The sequence below is a fragment of the Homalodisca vitripennis genome, chromosome 5 (genome assembly GCF_021130785.1).
Source record: "Homalodisca vitripennis isolate AUS2020 chromosome 5, UT_GWSS_2.1, whole genome shotgun sequence".
NCBI lineage: Eukaryota > Metazoa > Arthropoda > Insecta > Hemiptera > Cicadellidae > Homalodisca > Homalodisca vitripennis.
The window spans coordinates 93,967,618-93,989,891 of NC_060211.1; the positions used below are offsets into that span (position 1 = coordinate 93,967,618).

The 22,274-nt window shown below is 34.5% G+C and overlaps 1 protein-coding gene across 3 annotated transcripts in view; it reads left to right on the top strand.

Moving 5' to 3' along the window:
- Positions 1 to 22,274, top strand: part of LOC124362538 (remodeling and spacing factor 1-like) — a 52,283-nt gene that overhangs the window by 24,409 nt on the left and 5,600 nt on the right. For 2 of the 3 annotated variants that reach the window (XM_046817136.1, XM_046817138.1), the window contains exons 11-18: positions 751 to 1,065; positions 4,062 to 4,208; positions 5,825 to 6,078; positions 7,902 to 8,041; positions 9,463 to 9,574; positions 10,079 to 10,193; positions 19,609 to 19,716; positions 21,629 to 21,731. In XM_046817136.1, coding sequence (XP_046673092.1) covers positions 751 to 1,065; positions 4,062 to 4,208; positions 5,825 to 6,078; positions 7,902 to 8,041; positions 9,463 to 9,574; positions 10,079 to 10,193; positions 19,609 to 19,716; positions 21,629 to 21,731 — 1,294 coding nt within the window. The remainder of the gene's footprint in view (positions 1 to 750; positions 1,066 to 4,061; positions 4,209 to 5,824; positions 6,079 to 7,901; positions 8,042 to 9,462; positions 9,575 to 10,078; positions 10,194 to 19,608; positions 19,717 to 21,628; positions 21,732 to 22,274) is intronic. The other variant, XM_046817137.1, reaches the window with a different exon arrangement.

Sequence of the window (22,274 nt, forward strand, 5' to 3'; positions counted from 1 at the left end):
TAAAATATATTTTAAAAGGGTATTAATATAAGTTTATTTAATAGAAAATAATCATTCGAATATGTACAGTAAAATAAGTTTGCTAACTTGCTGGAAATGTAAAAAGTAACTATCTCACCACTACAACATGTCCCAATGCACATTAGAAAGCTGACACAACAAAAGGATTTATTGTAGCTGAGCAGAATGGCATTGGCCATATTGTCTTTCCTTCATTTTTACATTAATTTTCCCTAGGAACAATCCGTGTTTTTATATGAAATTTCTCAGTAATGTCCGCCACTCCCATCTGTATAATTCCAAGATTGCAGTATACAATCCCAGATGGACTAAAATAAATATCTAATTAGTAAATTACTAATCACCTAATAGCTCCTACAATAGTATTAAGTTATTATGAAGTTATCAGTTGTATATTGAAGATTTTTCTTGTGTTTATTGGGTTTTAGTTACTCTTTGACACTTGCCATGAATTTAACTGTAGGTCTTTAAGATTATTCAATATATCATCTCATAATAAAATTAAATTAAATTAAAATTAAAGTTAAAGAAAAATTAAATTAAAATTATTAAATTCTTAACATTCTACAAATTTTCTAGTGTAATATGGATTGAAATATATTTAAAAGGAATCAGTTTTTGCTAAAAGGTAGACATTACATTGAGTAAATTGAGCATAATTTATTCTTAAGAACCTACTTAAGTCGAAGTGGACCACGCCTGTATTGCATTCTTATTGTGTGTTCCTAGACGGTGCTTGTGAAGCGGTTGCAGGAGACTCTGAAGATATACGACCGGGACACAAAACGAAGGCAGAACGAGGAGTTGAGGCGCAAGCGGCTAGCGTATGTTGGGATAAGTCTGGATAATGTGTTACCGAGTGGTCATCAGAATGTGCCCCGGGAACAAGAGACCAGTGAGGAGAGTTCAGAGAGCTCTGGTTCTAGTTCTGGGTCGGACACTGAGGGTTCGGAGGAGCCGGTATACCAGCTACGACAGCGCCGCCAGGGTCCCACCAGCTATCGGTTTAATGAGTATGATGACCTCATTAACTCTGCAATTCAGGTACTGCACTTATCCTCTGTACTAGCATTTTTTATAACTTGATGTTATTTATTTTAAAACTTTGCTGTCTTTTTTAGTGAAACGTTGATAATTTTAACCTGAAGGAAGTGATTAAAAATTCAAATATTCACAAATTTGAATTCAAAAGAGCTGAACTCAAATGACATTTATATAACCAAATCCTTAGTTTTAGAAAATTATTTGTTTGTGTTACATATTTTATTTACTATATTAATACAAGGGCTGTCCAGAAAGTAATTGACATTTGAAATAAATAATTAACAAAGTGAATATAACAATTTTTACTATTTACATTTTCAAGGTAAACTCTTAGGCTATCTTTCTACATAATCGCCATTTAAATTAAGACATCATAGGTAACAAGCCACATCTTCATTGCTGGGAACAGGTGATAGTCACTCTGGGCCAAATCCAGGCTGTACGGTGCATGATTGAAAACCTCCCATCCAATACGATACAAGAGCTCTTGGATACAATAATTGGTCGTGTGTGGACAAGCGTTGTCAAGGAGAAACAAAATGTTCTTGCTAAGTTTTCCCTGACACTTGTTTTGTATCACAGATCTCAAGTTTTTGAGTGTTTGGCAATACCTTTCTAATTTGACAGTTTGGCCACGTTCAAGAAAATCAATGATAATCGCCCCTGAGCATCCCAAAACGCAGTAACTATGATTTTTTTTGCAGACACTTCCTTGGTTTTTTGGGAAAAATGTGTGTGTCCCCATTCAATCGACTGTCGTTTTGTTTTACAGTTGATTACCCGAGTCTCGTCGCTGGTTACTATATGATCGATTACTTTGTTTCCATTTTTGTTGTCTTCCAAAAATGTCAGTGCTGCAGTAATGTCTGTTTTTTGTGGTCTCCTGTTTGGATTTTCAAAACCCACATGGCAAAAGATTTGTGGTAACCAAGTCTGAACTAAACTCTGTGAAATTTGGGGAAAATAGAGGTCTGTAATTTGTAAATGATGATTTTCACAGATTGTTTCATTGATTCTCATCACCCACAAAATTAAACCTACCATTGCAATGCTCATTAACACTGGTTTGTCCATTTAAAAAAATCAATGCACCACTGCCTCACTCAGTGTGTACTCATTATTCCTTGACGTACACATCACAAAACTGGCGATAAATTTCAATTGGTTTGTGATTTTTCAAAAACCTTATCACATATCGCACTTCACAACTGGTAAGATTTTCAATTGCCGTTCATTTCAACACTCCACTGTATACAATGCACAATCTACTACAGCTGGTTGCATTGGAAAACTCTGACACCATGATTGCAGCAAGAGTCCCACCCATTGCCGTGCCATGTAAAACTTGTTACATTCTGGACAGCTTTGTATATTGTAATAAACAATAAAGAAACTTTTGACTTGACAATAAATCCAAGCATACAATGTAGTGTGTATTCATCTTAACAAATGTATCACAACAGTAGCGGGCTAAATAAGATGTGTGGTGGGATTGCACATTGGATGAGATACCGATCTGGGCAGTAGCAATATAAATGGATACATTCAGATCACCAACATTACTAGACTCATGGAATTCCCATAGGCGCAACGTGGCATAGGAGTATATCCTGTCATCCTACTTAGTACGGTTACGTTCTGTATAGCCGTGCTCTCCATATTAGTATCAACCAAGTGTAATACAACCCACTCATAAATATCCCTTCATTTGGTTTTAGGAATTATCTCTAAAAAATTATGTACAATGGACACCAAATTTTGGGATTACTACAACAAACAAAATTCAATCCAACCATTTATTTTTGGGTTTTTATTTTGTATAGGATTTTTTAGATTTAGTTGTTCGTATTATATAATTTTTTAATTACTTTTAACTAGATTACTGCTTATGTTTATAAAATTGTCCATTCGTTCCTTTTAATTGAGATATTGAAGTTCACATAATTATGTAAATCTTTAAAGTGTAGATGGAATTTCTGTTGAATTGTGTATTCAGTTATGGAGAAAAGAAACAGGAAATCAGTCTCTACATAATTAGAAGAAGATTAACAACGATGTAACTGTGGAATAACCCTTTAATCACAGAGGACCCACCAATGAAGAAGAGAGAGTGATCGAGGACATGAGACCTGATATGGAGTGTTAAAGTACTTTTATTTAGCCACAACTCTCACCCCAAGGGCTAGATAGGTCTAATTTGTGTTGTCCACAAACAAAGAGATGCCTCCGATGGGGCCTTAGAGATGCACATCAAAAATTGATTTATATTCTTCCCAATCCCAACTTCTCAGGAAATATCTGGACATTGCTGTAAGAAGGAAGAACAATCAAGAGTTACAGCTCTATCTTAATTTTACAGTTGCCCCAGCTGGTAATAAATAAGAGGCGTATGTAAAATAAGTTCAGTTGATCCATCCTGGGACACTGTTAAGTCTGACATTGCTGAGGAATCTACAGCATTTGTTTTACAACCTCTTTTATGAAGAGCGAATATGTGTTTCTTGTACCAAGTTTTAGACTTGTAGACTTTCTTACAAACATTAAAAGCACATTATAATAACAAGGATTACCGTATAAGTTCCGTAATTGCCTGAATTACAGCATCAAGAAGAAATTAACAGAAGAGGTAGCTGAGTTACAGTAATGAAATTAGTGCAGTGGTTTTTTCCATAATGTGCAAAGTACAGTTTTTTTTATATAAATCTATTTTTTGAAAAATCAAAAAACTAAATGCTAACCTCATACATATCCAGGAAACACTACAGTTAGAGGGGTCACTCTAAAGGTATTTGTTATATTTTATGTTCAATGCCTAGATCAATTGTTATCTTGGAGATAAGAATCAGCTGATCTAAATATGTAATATATAGCAACCTACTATGTGATTGGTGTGATAGGATAATTTAACATCTATGCCTATTGGCATCAGTTATTTTCTCCGAGATAATTTTTTTCATTGATAATTTTACATGTAGGTAATGTTTACTATTTTACAGGATGAAGTCAATGAAGTTACAGTCATTAATACTGGCCTACTGAAACCACCTGCTGAAAATTCAGTAATCAATATAACTAAAGTAGAAGAGAGAAAGGAAAATGAACAAGTAAATACAGAAAACATCAGTGAAGTTATTCCAGCTGGTGTAAGTCACTTCTACTTTTTTGTTTATGTATAGCTATAATATTATGAAACCTAAACTAAAATTGGTATTACACATTTTTAATCAGATTAAATTTGACTTGTTAATACTCTTCAATATTAAAACATTCAATACTATATACAATTACAAGTACAATAAATAACACTCCAAATATCCTGTTTGGTCTTTATTAACCCATTGCAGATCGTATTGTTTTGGCGCGCGGGCACCAGCGGGCAGGAATTAATTTAGGGTCAGCAGCCGCACGAACAGCAATGGTGCGTCACATCGTATCGCTCGCTATTGTATACTAGAAAATTCAGCTGTGAAGGTATTCGTTCAGATGGAACATGGGCCTGCTGGGGTATCCGTGATGTAGGAACGATAACGCGAGCAAGGTTCCGGGGTGGCAGGGATGAATCATAGACTAAATAAAGCGGCTCGGGTGAAGCGATTACAACATCCGGGCCATTGTCTAGACTAAACCCGCCAACATGTACGTCTAGGTCGTTTAGTTCTGTGTCACTAACCTCAAAAGTATTATAATAACAACTGAGGAAAACACCCAATCAGAAGCGCTAAAAAGAAGAGAGTAAACTCATATGAATGATTTTTCAACTTCGACATATAACTGCGATCTGTAGGATATTTATAAAACTTTTAAAAACTCTTAAACGTAGAACGTTGTTAAACACTCTTAGTTGACAAGTGAAGACGATCACCCGATCTATCAGACATTAATAGAACTATTTGGAGGGAAACTTTAAAAGCAGACCGCTTTTGCGACCTGAGCTCGTCATCGAGCCGTTAGGCCCGGCCGCTGCGTGACGAGCCCAGCTCGTCAGTGATCCGCAATGGGTTAATACTTCAGTGCTATCTTTTAATCGTTTTAAATATAGCAGACCAAATATAGGTTTAATACAAGTTTAAATTACTTAGTAGATAAAAAGTAAACATTTGTATTTTTGAACAATGTATATCATTACTTCTTTAAGAGATGTTTGCACACAGTGACTCGGATGTTTTGTATTAACTCTAGATTTATTTTTGATACCTTGAACAAACGTGTTACATGTTGATAAAGAATTGAAAGGATAACATTATTTTGTTTTATTTTAACATCTTAAAATATTGTTAATATAAAAAATAGAACACTTTAATTTTGAGGATAGGAATCTATCGTCTTCATCAGGTATCAAAACCTGAAGGCTTAAAGTTCAATGCACACACAAAAGAAAGTGAAATACTTATGCGGATGTGTTGATCTGTGAAGTGACATAGTTGGTACTTGCTCTAATTACTCTGCACCCTCAAGTGTATGCCTGACTTTTATGTACAAGTTGTTTTGTTGTTAACCATGACTTGGTTGAGTTTATGATCACATACTGATCATTTTTAATTCTTGTGTATGCTATTATACATGGGGCTGGAAGCCAGATTTTGCACAGTTTGTAATTGAAGTAGCTCAGTATAAGTCTTTGTCTATCACCAAATAATGAAAGGCTTATGATTCTCAGAGCTATTTCAAATAATAAAATACAACATTTACTAAACCTAGTTTTAAAATTCTGTTTTTCAACTCTTTTAATAGCTTTTGGTATCTTTGACGTTTTTCGTAGCAGGATCAGCCAGATGCAGCAATAGCGCCAGCAGCAGTAACAGCAGAGAAACCCAAGAAGAAGGAGAAAGACGAGAGTGGAGAAGAGTCGTCTGAGGAGGAAGATGACAATGAAGAGGAAGAGTTCCCTAGTGTGGTTCCCAAGAGGAACAATGTGCTACCAAGGCCAGGCAAGAAAAAGCACCGAAGACTCAACTGCCTTGATGACCCCAGTGATGATGATGATGGTTCAGATGAGGATTTCAAGGGCTCAAGGTGAGCTTATTGTTTCAAATTAATTTTCAACCATATGTTATATGGTAGTAAAATATTATTTTTATTGATATTTACATTAATTTATTGATATATTTACAACATGACTAAGTTGTTAAAAGCTAAAATATACTATATTTGGTACAAACTGTATTCACTCCAAATTAACTTATGACATATCAGAACTTTAACAAGTTGTTTTATAAAGTACATTAAGTTGTGACCAGTTTTATCAGTTAATAGGTTTTTATTTTGCTGTTAACACCCAAGTACTTAACCTGAAATAAGTTATCATTCATAGATTGCTGACAGTATTAAGTGTTAAAAAATCTTAACTCAAAAACTAGTAAAGGGATGGAAAGATACTTACTTACATTATTGAAATTTATAACTATACAAAACAATTTTATATCTTTTTTTGAACAAATAGGTATTTATTTTACAAAATGTCATAGAAAGAAACCAAACCTTTTACAATATTTGTAATTGTTTATTTACATCACTCAAACCTCTTCTATAATTCACTGATAACATCATCATTTAAGCCAGGTGAGTCCATGTCAACCTGAGCAGACATCTTGATAGATAAAAATGCAAGCTGCCGGTTGTAAACAAGTTGATGAAATACAGCACATGCATTCTTAGTGGGAAACTTTTGTTACTAACAACACAGTAAATGTCACAGAGCAAGTAGAGTTCGCAAAATTACATGATCTACATTCTTTAGGATTTTCAGCATTCCGTAAAATTACGGGATCCTAATTAGAAGTGTTAAGTTCAAAAGTTGTTAAAATTTATGTGCATTGGTTTGGACCAACTATTTAGATTATCATTTTGAAGTTTCTAACTTTTTATAAAGTGGATAATATTTTGTTGTAAAGGTGAGTGAGTCTGTCACCATATCTATCTTAACAGTAAATATCTATAAAACAGTAAATAGACGTCTGGGGTATACACAAATTTTATATAATTTTGGTGCAAAACTTTGTACCTTAGTTATTAGTATAGTTTAGTCAGTACATTACGTTTCAGTTAGTTCATTGGCCTAATTTCAATGGAAGGTTGAGTTAGGAGTTTATCTGCTTATTTTATATATGAGGCCGTGCTAAATGAAATTTGAAAAAAATTCTCCTCCTGGTGTATTGTGCTTTATTGTGATGATTTACAGACCAACAATTTGAGTAATTTTAGACTTAACCACTAGGCCATTTGCTCAACTCATGTTTATTTTTAAACCATCAAATTAAATTTTAAATGTTGGGATTTATTATTATTTGTGTGCTCAAAATAACATGTTATATACTTTTCTTTAGTATATTTCCAATTAATTTTTCTCATTTTCAGTTGTGTAGTATGTAACCAGAACATTGTAATCTGCTATAAATCTTAGCATTTTATAAGCTGAACTTACCGTTTATGTAGTGTGTTTTTAAAACATTGTTAAAAAATACAAGTATAGAAGTATTGCAATAAAGCATGAAACTCGTACCATATCCTTCTTCTAAAAACAAACATTTTTGTATTGTTCAAATGGTGTTACTATTAAAATTCTCATGCTAAATTCTACTAAAACTCGTATAGAAAAATATATTTACAAGATATTAGTCCTCATTTTCTTAGACTTGGAAGTTCTTTCTATTATTTCACTAACCATAATTGTCAAATCATGAATTGTTTTTTGCTTTGCTGAACTGATATGTTTGTTCATAACAGGCTTCTAATAATAAATAATTTTCACAGAACCGAACCATACTTTTTTTATCATTAGTATTTTTAACAAAGAATTACTGATTGAGTTCTTTACTTTAATACCATCAATTTTGTAGCTCTGAAGAGGAAGAAGAAGAGGAAGAGGAGTATTCAGATGACTCTGATGTGGGAAGAAGAGGAAGGTCCAAGAGAGGTCATTTGGGTCCTGTCAGGCGGTCCTCAAGAGCTCGGCGGTCTCGATTTGATAAAGAATTTAGTAAGTATTGTGATTCTCAGAATAAATTTAAAAAATGTTAAAAGATGGTAACATTATAATGATGTGAAGAAAACAAGATTTGTTTGGAAATAGTATAGTGATAACAAAAAAGAAAAAAGTAGTACCAGGTTTTGAGATCCACAATCTGATTTATTGAGGTGGTAAAGTTAACAAATCAAATCAATGTGCTGTGACATGCATAAATCATAAATCACAATAAACACATTGTGTGTCAACTCAATCTACACTATATCTTAAACATGCCCTAGAAATTTCATAAACAAGAGAAAGGAGATATCAAGATAAGTTATACGAAATGGGGGATAAAAAGTTTGGTATAAAAAAGCAACTTTAAATTTTGTGTTTTGGCACTAGTTAACATCGAATGGGTGTTAGTGGGGGGGAGGCATCTAGATCCTTTCTGATACTTTAGAACATATACTCAATTAAAACGTAAATCACTGGAGACAGAAAATTACAAAGCAGGGTACACATCTCTAGAACTGGCAGAGTTGTAATATACGACTCATTAAACGTTGTTTGTCAATTGCTTCATAATTCAAATAAACTTTGTTTACAATTCTTTAAGGGTTAGATCATTTTAATATGCAGATTCTTTGCTTTTTGTGTATTTACTTCTATTTATATATAATTCTTTGGTCATCACCCAAAAATTATTCTGTTACTCAAGTAGCTTCTTACTATTTGAGGCAGCTTTTTAATTCTTCTGTTTTTAGTTTTCTTATTTAACTGTGATATATGAAAGTTGCTATTATATGTCCAAGGAGTAGACATTTCTATTTTCACCTCTCTTTCATTATAGTCAATTTTATTTTTATTTTATTTGTATTTGTACACATTAATTAAGAAAAAAAAAACTTTTTCTCATTTACCTCATAAACTGAACATTTTATATCTTGGATTTTAATGTAAAAGCTCTTTAGTGTTTTTTTCTCTGTATATCCTAAAATTAAAACTCGCTGAAACACCCATCATTATAAAGTTAAAGGAATTTTTTATTTGTCCAAATCATTTTCAATTGCATACACAAAGAATTCAGCTAGTACAACTTTTTAACTTCTCACTTGTATTTTAGTTACTGTTATTTAACACCACCCTATTCTCACATATGATTAACACATTGATTACAGTAGTCCTTACTAATGCTTCGGCTGTCCTAAAGTCAGAACATGACTCATGTTACAGTAAAGGTGTTAAGAACATATTCTGTAACTCTCTAGCTCATAGTTTTTAACACATTGACTGCGGTGGATGCACCTTGCTACTACTACGATTTCCTAAAGTCAGTATCTGACTCGTGTAGCAGTGAGTGATGAAATATTTATATATCTTACTTTTCCATTGACACTAGAAAAACATAACTTTCTTTGATTTGATCACTAAATAATTGTTTTTTTTAGTAAACGATGACAGTGAAGAGAGTGATGCACCCAGGCGGAAAAAAACAAAAAAACTCTGGTCGGACTCCGATAGTGAATCTGACGATTCAACATGGGGGAAGCGCAAGAAGAAGTAAGTGATGTTTACAATGAAAACCTTTTGGTTATTCACCTCAATACTCTATAACACTGATTTATTGTAAAATATATCTTTTTATTTTTAAGTACTGTACTACTACTTTTTATATTGTAGTATAAACATATTAGTCATACTTATTTTTTGGAAGTTGTAAAACAGTGTGAGTAGTTTGCTTTTACATGTTCTCTTGTGACCAAAAATAAAATTTGTTATCTACTTTGCATTAATTTCACTAACAGGAAAATTACATTTATAAAAATAAAAAATGTTAATTCTCTATGTCTAGTATGTGGCACTGCGATCAAATGTTAGACAGAAAATTATTTGTTATAAACTCAATCATTATATAATAGTTTTAATGATGATCTTGATAATGTGGAACCAAAAGCTATAAATCAAAACACTACCAATTACAATTGACAACATGTAAGGCTTATAATGCTTATTTTTTATCATAATAAAGTAAAACAAATTATTTAACTTGTGTTTTTGTTCTAGGAAAAATTATAGCTCAGGTAGAAGAAAGTTTCAAAGGAATAAAAAGTTTACAATCGAAGATGAGCTATCAGAGTCAGAGGGTGCCAAAATTCCAAAAAAGAAGAGACAAAGAAAGGTAAATTATTTACATTTAGCACAATTTCGACTGTAATGGACATGTCCTTATGCCCCACTTTAAAGGTCAAAATTAGTTCTTTATTAAGGGGCGTCCGGGGGCCATATGCTGCGCATGTTAAATTAGTCATTTTAAGGTACACATATCTCTAAAACCTTACGACGTAACTTACTAAATTTTTTTTTCTTTTGTTATGTATGTCTTTTAGAGTATTTATGGCACAGGAATTTCTAAAATAACTTTATTTAGGTATTTTAACAAATTTTTCTAAAATTTACTTTTTTTATTCGAAAATTTTGACTTTGCAACCATGTAGAATTGGTTTTAGGTTTTAAAACCAAATTTCCTGTGCTGTAAATAAAAACCATGAAATTTTGAGCAAAACAAAACAAAAACTATACTAATACCTCGAGTAGTTTGGAAGATATGGGTACCGAAGTGTAAAAAAACCAGTTTTTCGGGAATTCCATTTTTTCTAGGCTATAACCTAAACAATAGTGACTCATGTACCTCAGTGCATTCCTGCTGCATAGGCTGGGTTATCTGGATCCTCCTGCTGCTCATATATATCCTACACACGTCTTTTAGCTGCCTCACGCTTCTGGCGACACTTCTTTTCAATATCTTCTATCGCCTTTTGCGCCTTCCTTATGCGCATCCTGTCGAATCGCTTCATAACCTCAACACAGTTTTTGTCTGGAATTATACCTACTTTCTTGAGTACTTCACATTTAACAATGTATCCTTTGTTGAAACAGGCAATGGCTTCATAAACACCAAACCCAAGGGTCTTTTTCGTAACTAAAAAGTCGATTTTGGAATACGCGACCACACTACACTGTTTAGCGACTCGCTCGGATTTTGGGTCTGTCCATGAAGACATTTCGCCAGCAGCGTCGGGTTTAGCTAAGTCCTTGAACATTTCTTTACCTGTTCCATTACTACAGGGGCAATGTGGAAGTGTTCATTGTGGTCATAGGCTTCTTTCTTCTGGATAGCTTGTTGGTATTTGCACCACGTATCAGCAGTTTTCGGACACAAACTGCGCTGGTTCTTCATTTGTTGAAATGAGATGGAAATACTCCGCCCAAACTGCCCTCTTCATATTTTCCAGACTGTCAACATTTCTTCTAATGGCCAGCCCATAGTATAATTAAATTTCATTTATAGCCTCGAGAGTCAACCTACCTTTCCCCCCAATAGTTTTATCATCAGGAAGTGTAAACAACACAATTCACAAAGCAAATAACACAGAAACTTTGGTTGTAACAGATGACAACAAATGAGAAAGAACCATATGACAGTAAAGAACAAACAGTGTTACCAACACAAGTTTGTGTAGCTTATATTATTACAACTGTAGTATGTATAAACATATGTCCCTCGCCCTGACGCCGCTGCCAGCGAAAAACACAGTGCAGACCATTACAAATAAATTAATTACATAAGGTTGCACTCGTCCAAATTGTATGTATGATATGTCAAATTACTCGTAAGATTCCAAAGAATACAAAAATGTCAAAAAATAAAAATTGAAATTTTGACCCAAAATGGACCCCGGACGCCCCTTAATATTGTAAATCACCTTACTTTTAATACCTTCTACGTTCATGGCTAATGTTGCCAAACATGCTTTTGACTAGGGGTGTAAAAACATAATCAGTGAGTTAATTATGTTTATTCTTGGGTTTACAGAGCTGGTGTCTTAAATATATTCTGTTTCCAGTTCATATTGTGTCAAAACACTGATAATACCATTACTAGCTATTTCCTATTTCCTGTGTCTCTTTATGCATAGCATGTGTCGCCTCAGCAGCGGCACATCCTCTGTGTCCTCTGATCAGCGGTAAACAAACAATCGCTTTCTGAGCTCATAATTTATGTAGTTATATAAATATGTTCTATATATGAATATATGTAGGTATGTTAACATCTTATAATGTTTTATCATAGTTAAATTAATTAGATAGTTTTAAATTTCTGGCTGGATGCTCCTACTGGCTAGATTTGCTTTAAAGGTAAACAAAACCAACTCATTTAGCATATTATATTTTTAGTTACAAATAATAAAGAAATCTGAATCAAATTTAATTCAAGATCTTAAATTTGGTATAAGAATCGGAATTTAACCCTTTAACTGCTGGAAATTTTTCCAAGTACTCTACGTACGGTTTTAAATGTCTTAAAAGCTACTATTATGGTTAGAATTTATTAATAAATACCTTGCAAAACATTAAATAACTCAAATCAAGTGGTTTTTTTTCTCTTTTGTGTAGACAAAATGCAAAAAGGTGTTTTTGTCCTGGTACACTTACACAAGAATACGCTGATATCCTGTCAACTCCAACCACCATTAATTTAAGATAGGCCCTCCCACCAGCTTTACCATAGATCAGTGACTCTCATAAGTGCACACCAGACCGTAACATTTCCTAATGTCAGGTGATGTAATTGGGCCTCCGATGCCAAGGGCAACTCCAACATCGCAAGTTACGATTTCGCTCAGCAGCACTCTCTCACTTATCACTTTAGTAGGGCTCTAGTGCATCACAGTTGCAACTTGTAATGCGTATAGATTTATTTTTTCGGAATCGTGGAGTCAGCCTTTTACTAATTATATTTATTGTGATTTTATGACACAAGAATTGCCGACATCTTCATCTATTCAGTCGTTATCAGTCAGCCGAGCTGGAAGGTCACAGAGATAAGCGCTCCGAGCGGATAGCGTAGTTTGCGTGTTTGCCTGCCTGCCCGTTCCGACCTGTACTGTCGCGAGCCTACTCGTTCTATAATATTCATATAAACTATTCTATTAATATTGGCTTTTCTTTTAAATTTTTCCTTATGAAAATGGTGTGCTTTAAGTGCAAAGAAGAACTATCCAATCCGTCTGAGGTGGTTAGGTGTGCTGATTGTAGTGCTGAGTACCATCCTGGATGCTGCCGAATTCGAACTGTCGCTAAGCTTAAAGCTTTAATTTCTAGTGGTGGGTCGTGGCAGTGTGAGGAGTGTAAAAAGGACTCATCTTCTGTGGGAAGTAAGTCTGACCCAGAGGATGCGTCCGTGATGAACATACTAAAGACCATTCAGAGACAGATAGCAGAAGACAACAAGCTGTTCAAGACGAGCTTCAATAGTCTTGAACAAAATATGACAAAGGTTCAGGACTCTCTCGCATTAGTAATTACGAGACTGGCTGCGGTAGAAGATGAGAACGTCAAGCTGAGAGAGGAGTGTGACGGCTTGAGAAAGGAGAATGCTGCTATGCACATCAGACTGCAGAATGCTGAGTGGAGCGTCGCTGATCTCGAGCAATACTCAAGGATGGACAACATCGAGGTTCGTGGCGTTCCGCAGTCAAGAGGAAAACGTTTACGCGGTCCTGGAGTCAGTGGCGAGAGTCATTGGAGTGCTATATGACGAGCGGGATATATCTACTGCCCACCGCCTTCCAGTGCCCCGAGATCGACGTTTCCACCCATCCATCGTAGTCCTGGAAGAATACCATCATCATTATCGTCAATCATGTCTTTTCGCCCTGAGATCTGTGAGAGCTGAATGGTTGAATGCGGCGAAAAAGAAGAGGAATATTCATACGACGGACCTGCACGCCTCGTTCAATCCGGGAACAGTTTATATTAATGAACATCTGACTCAGCACAACAGGGCCCTGCTGCAGTGCGGGAAAGCCGAGGTAAGAGCTGGTACGCTGACCTACGCATGGTGCAAGGATGGTAAGGTGTTTGTGCGAAAAACACATACCTCGCGGGCAATCCGGATCTTCCACAGCCTCCGAGAACTGGACCATCTACAAGACCGTCAGCCCCAGTCACGGGAAAATACGCCACCGAAACAGTGAAAGTGAGACCCTTTTATTTAGTAAGTAATTTCAGTTCATTGTAAAATTTTAAGTTGTAAACCATTCAGCTCTCACAGAACATAGGGCGAAAAGGACATGATTGACGATAATGATGATGGTATTCTTCCAGTTATATGCACTGAAATAGATTGTATAGATGAATATAAAGATTTTTATTCTTTCCCCAGGGATAGTACACTTATTCATTTAAATGTGTTCCATTCAAATATTAGAAGCATTTTAAAAAAATTTTGTGATTTATCAGTGTATTTAAGTTTATTAGTAGACAGGTTAGATATTATAGTTTTTACAGAATATTGGCTGGGGGAAGGAGAGGAGGGGGTGAATATAGATGGGTTTGACCTTGTACTGACGGACAAAAGACGGAACCAGAACGACGCTGTAATTGTATATGTAAACAAACGCTTATCAGTGACAGCATCACAAATAACCTTAGGAGACGTATACGGAATTTCACTTGAATTTACTTACTATAATAAGCACTTTAACTTTTTAGCAATATATAGAACTTTTGATAGTGATGTAAACAGTTTTATTGAAGCTCTCGACAACTATTATATGAACTTAGAACACAACAAAAAATGCATTATGCTGGGAGACATTAACATTGATCTTTTTACAAATAACGAAATTTTAGATAAATACTTGAATTGCCTCACTGGCCACGGACTTATACAATGCATGGACAGAGCTACTCGGGTGACAGATCACAGCACGACCTGCTTGGACCATATCTTTGTGAGATACGACGACTGGCGGTGTGTGCGGGCAGCAGTGCTACAGACCACTACAGCACCGCACTTAGTATTGCACTCGGCAGTACTGCCCAAGACACCCCCTCACTGCCCATCACGTACACAGACCGAGCACTGTTCACCGACAATCTTACTAATACTCACTGGGAACCTGTACTGAACTGCTGTGATACAAATGAGTGTGCAAATAGTTTTGCTCATATTGTTTCAGGTGCGTTATCAAGTTCAAAAAAACAAATTAAAAATCCTGTTACTCGTAAGAAAAAACTCAAGCCATGGATTTCAACCGACCTAATAAGCACTATACGGGAAAGAGATAAAATAAGCAAAATTCTTAAAAAGCAACCTTTTAATTGTGAATTACGAAACCAATTTAAAAACCTTAGGTAGCATTTGAGCAACACTTTGAAATACGCAAAGCGGCAGTATTACAGGAATAAACTGAATTAATAAAAAAGAGATGCAAAATTGTTTTGGGAAATAGTGAATGAATTGGCCGGGAGGGTTAAAATTAGAGACGCGTTTCCAATAAAAAATTTTCTTCCTGGAACGACCATAAATAACAAAGAAATATTAAAACAAGTTAGTAATGATTTCAATATGTTTTTTTCATCTGTTGGTAAAAAGTTAGCAGACGATATCATTGTAAGTGGGAACCCAGTGGTGAGAGACTCTGACTTTAGATTGAACACGGACTTCACAATACACACTGTGACTGAACAAGAGGTTGCACGGCAAATCACTGGACTGAGAGGGGGATCCGCACCTGGATGGGATGGGGTTTCGGCGGACCTGATAAAGTCTAATATGCATATTATTTTGTAGCCTTTAACACACATAATTAATTTAAGCATATCAACTGGCGTATTTCCCCAAAAATTCAAATTGGCTAAAATTTACCCCCTTTATAAATCAAATTGTTTTACCGACAAAAGCAACTACCGCCCTATTTCATTGTTAAGCGTGTTTTCCAAAGTTTTAGAACGTATAGTGAAGAATCAGCTAGTCTCATATTTACAAAACAACAATATATTGAGTGTGTGCCAATATGGATTTAGATCAGACAAGAATATTAATGATGTATTGTTTGATGTAAATAAGGAATTGAACGACAATATCTCAAAAAATAATAGGTGTTTACTCATATTTTTAGAATTAAAAAAAGCGTTTGACTCAGTTGATCGCACAATCTTGCTAAAAAAAATGGAAATGATAGGAATCCGCGGTACTGCTCTAGCATGGTTCACTAGCTACTTGAATGACAGGAAGCAGGTTGTGTCTATATGCGGAGAAACTAGCGATCCACAAAGTGTAGACTACGGGGTAATACAAGGCAGCACATTAGGCCCAATTTTGTTTCTAATATATATCAACAATATTGCAAAAATTCAGTTACAAGGCAAACTTTTTCTGTTCGCAGATGACAGTTTAATATTTATTTCAGGAAGAAGTTGGCTAGAAGCACAGGCCAAGGCATTGAGCGATTTGATGAGTATAAAACTCATAAAGTGGTTGGATCAAAATATTCTGTCATTAAACATCTTTAAAAACAAACTTTATGCCTATTTCTTTAAGATTAAGCATTAACTCAGAATGCCCATTCAATGAATTGAAAATTCATAATTGTGGAACTTACACAAATGTAATATGTGATTGTAAGAGTATAGAGAGTGTAGTGTCCTATAAGTATTTAGGTGTGGTTTTCGATCATCGTTTAAAGTGGACGGACTTGACTTACTTGACTTATTTCCTTTATTCCTTAGGTGGAACATAGGGCTGTCACAAAGTCACGCCATTCCTCTCTGTTCTCAGCCATCTGCTTCACGTTTTGCCAGGTTTTTCTTACAGTTCTCAACTCTTTTTCTGCTGTCCGTCTCCAGGTCATCCTTGGGCGGCCCCTTTTTCTATGGCCTTGAGGGTTCCAATCAAAACTATGTCTAGCTATGTTGTTATGGTCTCGTCTCATTGTATGACCTATCCAGCCCCATTTTCTGCGTCGGATTGTCAATTCGATTGGTTCTTGCCCACTCCTACGCCATAGTTCCTCGTTTGTCACAGTATCTGGCCACCATATCCTGTGAATGTTACGTAGGCAGCGATTTACAAACACCTGAATCTTCATTGTGAGCCGTTTAGTTTACCTTCCATGTTTCACAGGCGCATAGGAGAACCGACTTCACATTACTATTAAAAATCCGTAACTTAGTGCCTTTTCTTATTTTTGCCGATCTCCAAATAGGCCACAATTGTGAGAAGGCTTGCTTTGCCTTGCGTATTCTGCTGGCTATGTCCTCGTCTGCCCCACCATTTTCACTTATCATGCTTCCCAAATAACAGAAATTAGGAACTCTCTCAACACTTTCATCCCCGATCTTGAGATTTTCCTGGTTTTGACTATTGACTCGGATTTCTTTTGTCTTCTTAACATTAATTCTGAGTCCATCTCTAGCTGCTTCCAATCTGAGGTCATTTAACTTGCTCTGCATATCACCAAAGGTATGAGAAAGGAAACATAGGTCATCTGCAAAATCAAGATCTTCCAATCTCTCTGCCAACCTCCACTGTATACCTCTCGGTCTGTTAAGCGCCCTTCTCAAAACAACGTCAAGAACCATAAGAAAGAGAATAGGAGACAAAATACATCCTTGTTTAACTCCTGAAAGTACATGAAATGGTTCAGAAACTTTACCATGATGCACTATTTTGCAAAGAAATATCTCAAAAAATAATAGGTGCAGCACCTAAGTAGTAGTTGGTAGTTGGTTTCTTACCCACTATACAATGCCCTAACTAGATTTATTATTTTCTGGGGAATACCAAACGTCTGCATTGCCTCCCATATTCTCCTTCTATCCACACTATTGAATGCTTTTTCAAAATCTATGAATGAAAGGTATAGTGTTGCTTGATACTCTGTAAATTGTTCTACAATAACTCTCATTGTGTTGATCTGGTCTGCACAAGATTTTCCTGCCCTAAAACCACTTTGCTCTCTTCTTAGCTTGTCATCTACAGACTCTCTTATTCTATTTAGAATTATTCTACAAAGTATCTTGCTCGGGACCGATGTGAGAGTTATTCCTCTCCAGTTGTCACAATCTGCTAGATTCCCCTTCTTTGGTATTTTCACCAAAAGACCAGTATTCCAATCTTCCAAAGTGGACGGAACATGTAGCTTATTTGCAAAAAAAGTCAGAAAATACATTTATGCATTCAGAAGATTAAGTGATATTTTAAGTGACAAAGAAATTAAAACTGCGTATTTTGCTTACGTACAGTCTGTATTATCATTTGGAAACATTGCATGGGGAGGAGCTCGAAAATCGGTCCTTGAACCTCTTTTTGTTATTCAAAAAAGTATTTTAAAAGCAGGGTTTAGGAAAAGTAAGAGATATCCTACTTACAATCTTTTTCATGAAACATCAATTCTTTCCTTATGCCAGTTGTATATAAAAAGTATATTAACAAACATATATAAACATTTTTCTACAATTTTCTCTTTAACGTCACATTCTTATAATACCAGGCACTCTAATAGAGTGGGGATCTCTGTCATACCATTAATTAAGTCATATTCAAATACTAACTCATTTTATATATCTCAGACCTTATTTAGAAATATATGTAACAAATTTAGTAATTTTTCTTTATTCGAAACCTTGTCTATTGAAATATTCAAACATAAAGTTACAAGTTTTCTTCTGCATATTGGACTTGAGGAGGCCGAGACCTTGTTACTGTCCGAGTGTGGGTGGTCATGACCATTCTTGTACCAACTGTTTGCTCATGATTATGATTTACCTACGACTAACTGCTACAGTAGACATTACTGAATACTACATTATCCTCCCCTCATTCCCATCTTCGGCTGTGGACTTGAAAAATAACCTGTTGACAGGTGCTGGAATGCACTGATGGCGATGAACATTGTATTAATGGAGACAGCTTTGGTTAGAGATATATCAGTGCTACATTCCTGGGAGATAAGTTTGTAAATACATATTAGGTATTAATAATACGACTCTAGTCTACGCACAGGCTGCTTGCCCATGTAGGCTAATTTCCAAACACTATGTTTAATACTTTTAGTTATTTATTGTACATATATTAATTATCAATTTATATATTAATACTAATTGTAATAGTATTGTAATTATACAGGAAATAAACTTTCTTTCATTTCATTTCATTTTATTCTTCAAAATCATTTTTATAACTATTATGTAACATATAGAAACTAAACTGAGGATTAATACTGGATACCAGACGGCACAGGTCTGATATTATGAGTATTATCACATCGGTAGATAATGTGTTGAACCCTATTAATGTAAAATGTAAACAATGTATATGTCTTGCTATAGAAACAGCTGCATACTGAACTAATAATGTCAATAAGAGAAGACAGTTTTTGAGCTTATGGGTGTTTTCTGAGCAATCATACAAAGATTCAAGTTTTTAAGATTTATTAGCAATGAATCCTTATTCAATTGGTTTGATAACAATCTAGAGACAGCAACATCATGTCAGATACCAACATTAGTTGCCAACAAAACAACTAAATCTGTCTAACCAAACATCAAAGCTTATGTGTGTGTCACTGTTGTGTATTGGGGTTCCTTCACCACTGGAGTGGAAAGGGTTAACAACAGATAATCTGAATTAAACTCAGATTAAAGAAACCAATTTCTGTATGAATATTATAATTTTTCGAATTAGCCCATTCGTACTTTAACGGATTAGTTCATCTTACCTCAGTCATTTGTCCCCTCTGTTTCAGATAAAGTATGGTGGCCTGGAGGACTTGAACGTAGAGGAACTCCCTGCCAGGAGGACTCGAGGCAAGAAGATCAACTACCAGGAAGTGTTAGGCTCCGACACTGATGAGGTTAGTTTGATACTACTAGATGTTAAAAATAATTCACAAATAAGAGTTTTTTATTAATCAACTAATTTTTTATCACTCACAATCATCAGGGCACATTTTATAAGATAGTTCAACCACGGGATTTTAACATCATTGCCTAATATAGTTCCCAATCAGTTGAATTATTACATTAAAATTTCACTAATATTTTTAATAAAATAGAATATTTATGTAAACATATTGAAATACGAGTTATGTCTGGAACGTAAGTACCGTTTTTTCCATAATTCAGTCAACAGTGCTTCTGTTGGCACTCAGAACATGCGATTTTGTTTCTTTGTTGGCCGTCTCCACAGCGATGGTGTTTTGTATTTATTGTGGCCATTTAACATTTTTTAAACAAATGGTGATCCCATGACTGTAAGATCAGAATGTAAGAGATTTACAGTGAAAATACAATGAGTGATAAATGGAGTGGTGTCGTAGTGGGTTAAACAGTTCATCAGTGAAGTACAATGTCCACTACGAAACACAAAGTGGACGGCTTTTTGTTATAAACAATTACTTGGGTAGGAGAATGGTTTAGAAAATTAAATTCTCAATAACAATGTCTTCAGATTAATTTCCACAAAATTGAGATCTATTTGGCAAGGTATTATAACGAGCATTTAAGGTTATTACAAGCTGTTTCCTCACAGTTTTAAAACAGTACCTACGTTTTATGGTTATTTCATGGTATCGTTTTTCTATACTGATGGGATTTTAAATATTGATTGTAAAGTACTTAAAATTATAAAGGTCGGAATAAAGTTTTATTAGATTCAACGTTTTAAAAATTTTGCAGATACAAATGTCCTAATAAAGATACTAATCATTGTAGTGACTACAAAACATATACCTATATAGCAGTGTTTAAATCAAATGCCAATTATCTAAATAAAATTTAAATACAGGATTTGAAAGAGTTCTAAAACAGTTTTTTTTTTCTTACTTATAAAAATAGCACTTTACAGCAGGGAATGCTTCACTTATCAAGCATTAAGGAATTGTAACAATCTTAAGCTTAGTTTAATTTGATTGTAGTTTTAAATAGCTGTTAAATGAGGTTAACTCTGAAGATAAGTGGTTAATGCAATACTTAATATGCTGAATGCTGAAAAAAACAGTATTTTTTTAACGTAGATAAAATTTAGAATCAAATTTAACTGATTAAACAATTTATGTAATGTTTTGTCTTTTCTGATGATTATATTATTTCTTGTTTTGTAGTGTTGCCTTTTACAAATATAGCATACAATATGTAATAAGCTATATCAATAGTATGAAACAGAATCAGTAATTACATTTTATTTTAGTCCAACGGACATCTTCAACTAGACATATGTTACAAGTGGTGCGACATTTAAAACTTTCAGAGAATCAAACACCAATTTTGTCAAATTGTGAGACACCCAATAAGAAGCTAGATTTCTGATTTATACAAAATCATGTGTTTGCAGTGCTGTGGATCTGAAGTTTTTATCATAGTGTAAGTGTAATTCCTATCACGTACCATCTTTGTGTGGTCACAATCAATGATTTCCTGAGTAAAGGCGGAATATGTCCTACCTGAACAGTCATTGTCCTGAAGCAAACTAAAGTATCTCCGGAATTCAGAATACCATTAAAAAACATTTTCACATGATGGTGCCTCGACATTAAAAGCAGTATTCAAACATTCTTTCTACACGCTCATCTTGGGATAAAATAACTTAAAGTTAACCTTCATAGAGGTGTACCCTACAATTTCAACAGTTTTAGAACCTGTATGTAACATGCCATTTTTGTGTTTACTCGTGGATTTCTCATTAAATCGTTAAGTTACTGGTTTCGTCCAAGTCTATATATTCCTTTCTCATATTATAACTTGATTATGTTAATTTTATAATTTTAGGAAATTCAGAAAACTAAGAGTTTGAAGAGAGCAATCATTGATGATGAGGATGAGTTTGTCGCTGACAAGGAAGAGGAAAAGGATGAATCAAGATCATCTTCAGGTAAAATCAGTTGTTTTTATAGTTCAACCAACTTATTGGTTTTTCATAGTTATATTTAAAATAGGAATTAATGAGCATTGTTATAACTTTGGTGCTTTAAGGAAAGAAACCTTCCGCCTCCATGTGTTTTTTTAACACTGTCATGTTCTGTTACCTGTGTAAACTCTAGCATTTGAGCATATACTCTACTTTAGGCTACTTATTACCAGACATTCAGAATCATGATTAAAGACTTGGAGCAATTTGAACAGTGTTAAACTAGTAATTAGTAAAGCAACACTTCCAATATTTTTTTATTTTTTGGATGAGCCCTCTTGAAGGCAAAGGTTTCATTATCAGTTGACTCCACAAATAAATATTTACATTATTTTAATTACAAATAGTATTAAAATACTGTATGATAAAAATAACAATTTTTAAATATTTCAGCCAGTATGAAAATTAGACATGACTACAGTCTAGCTTTAAAAAATAAATTGAAAAGAAAGTAGAAAGGAATTTTCAATAGAGCCTTTTTCATTATTAACAAGATTTTCATTTATT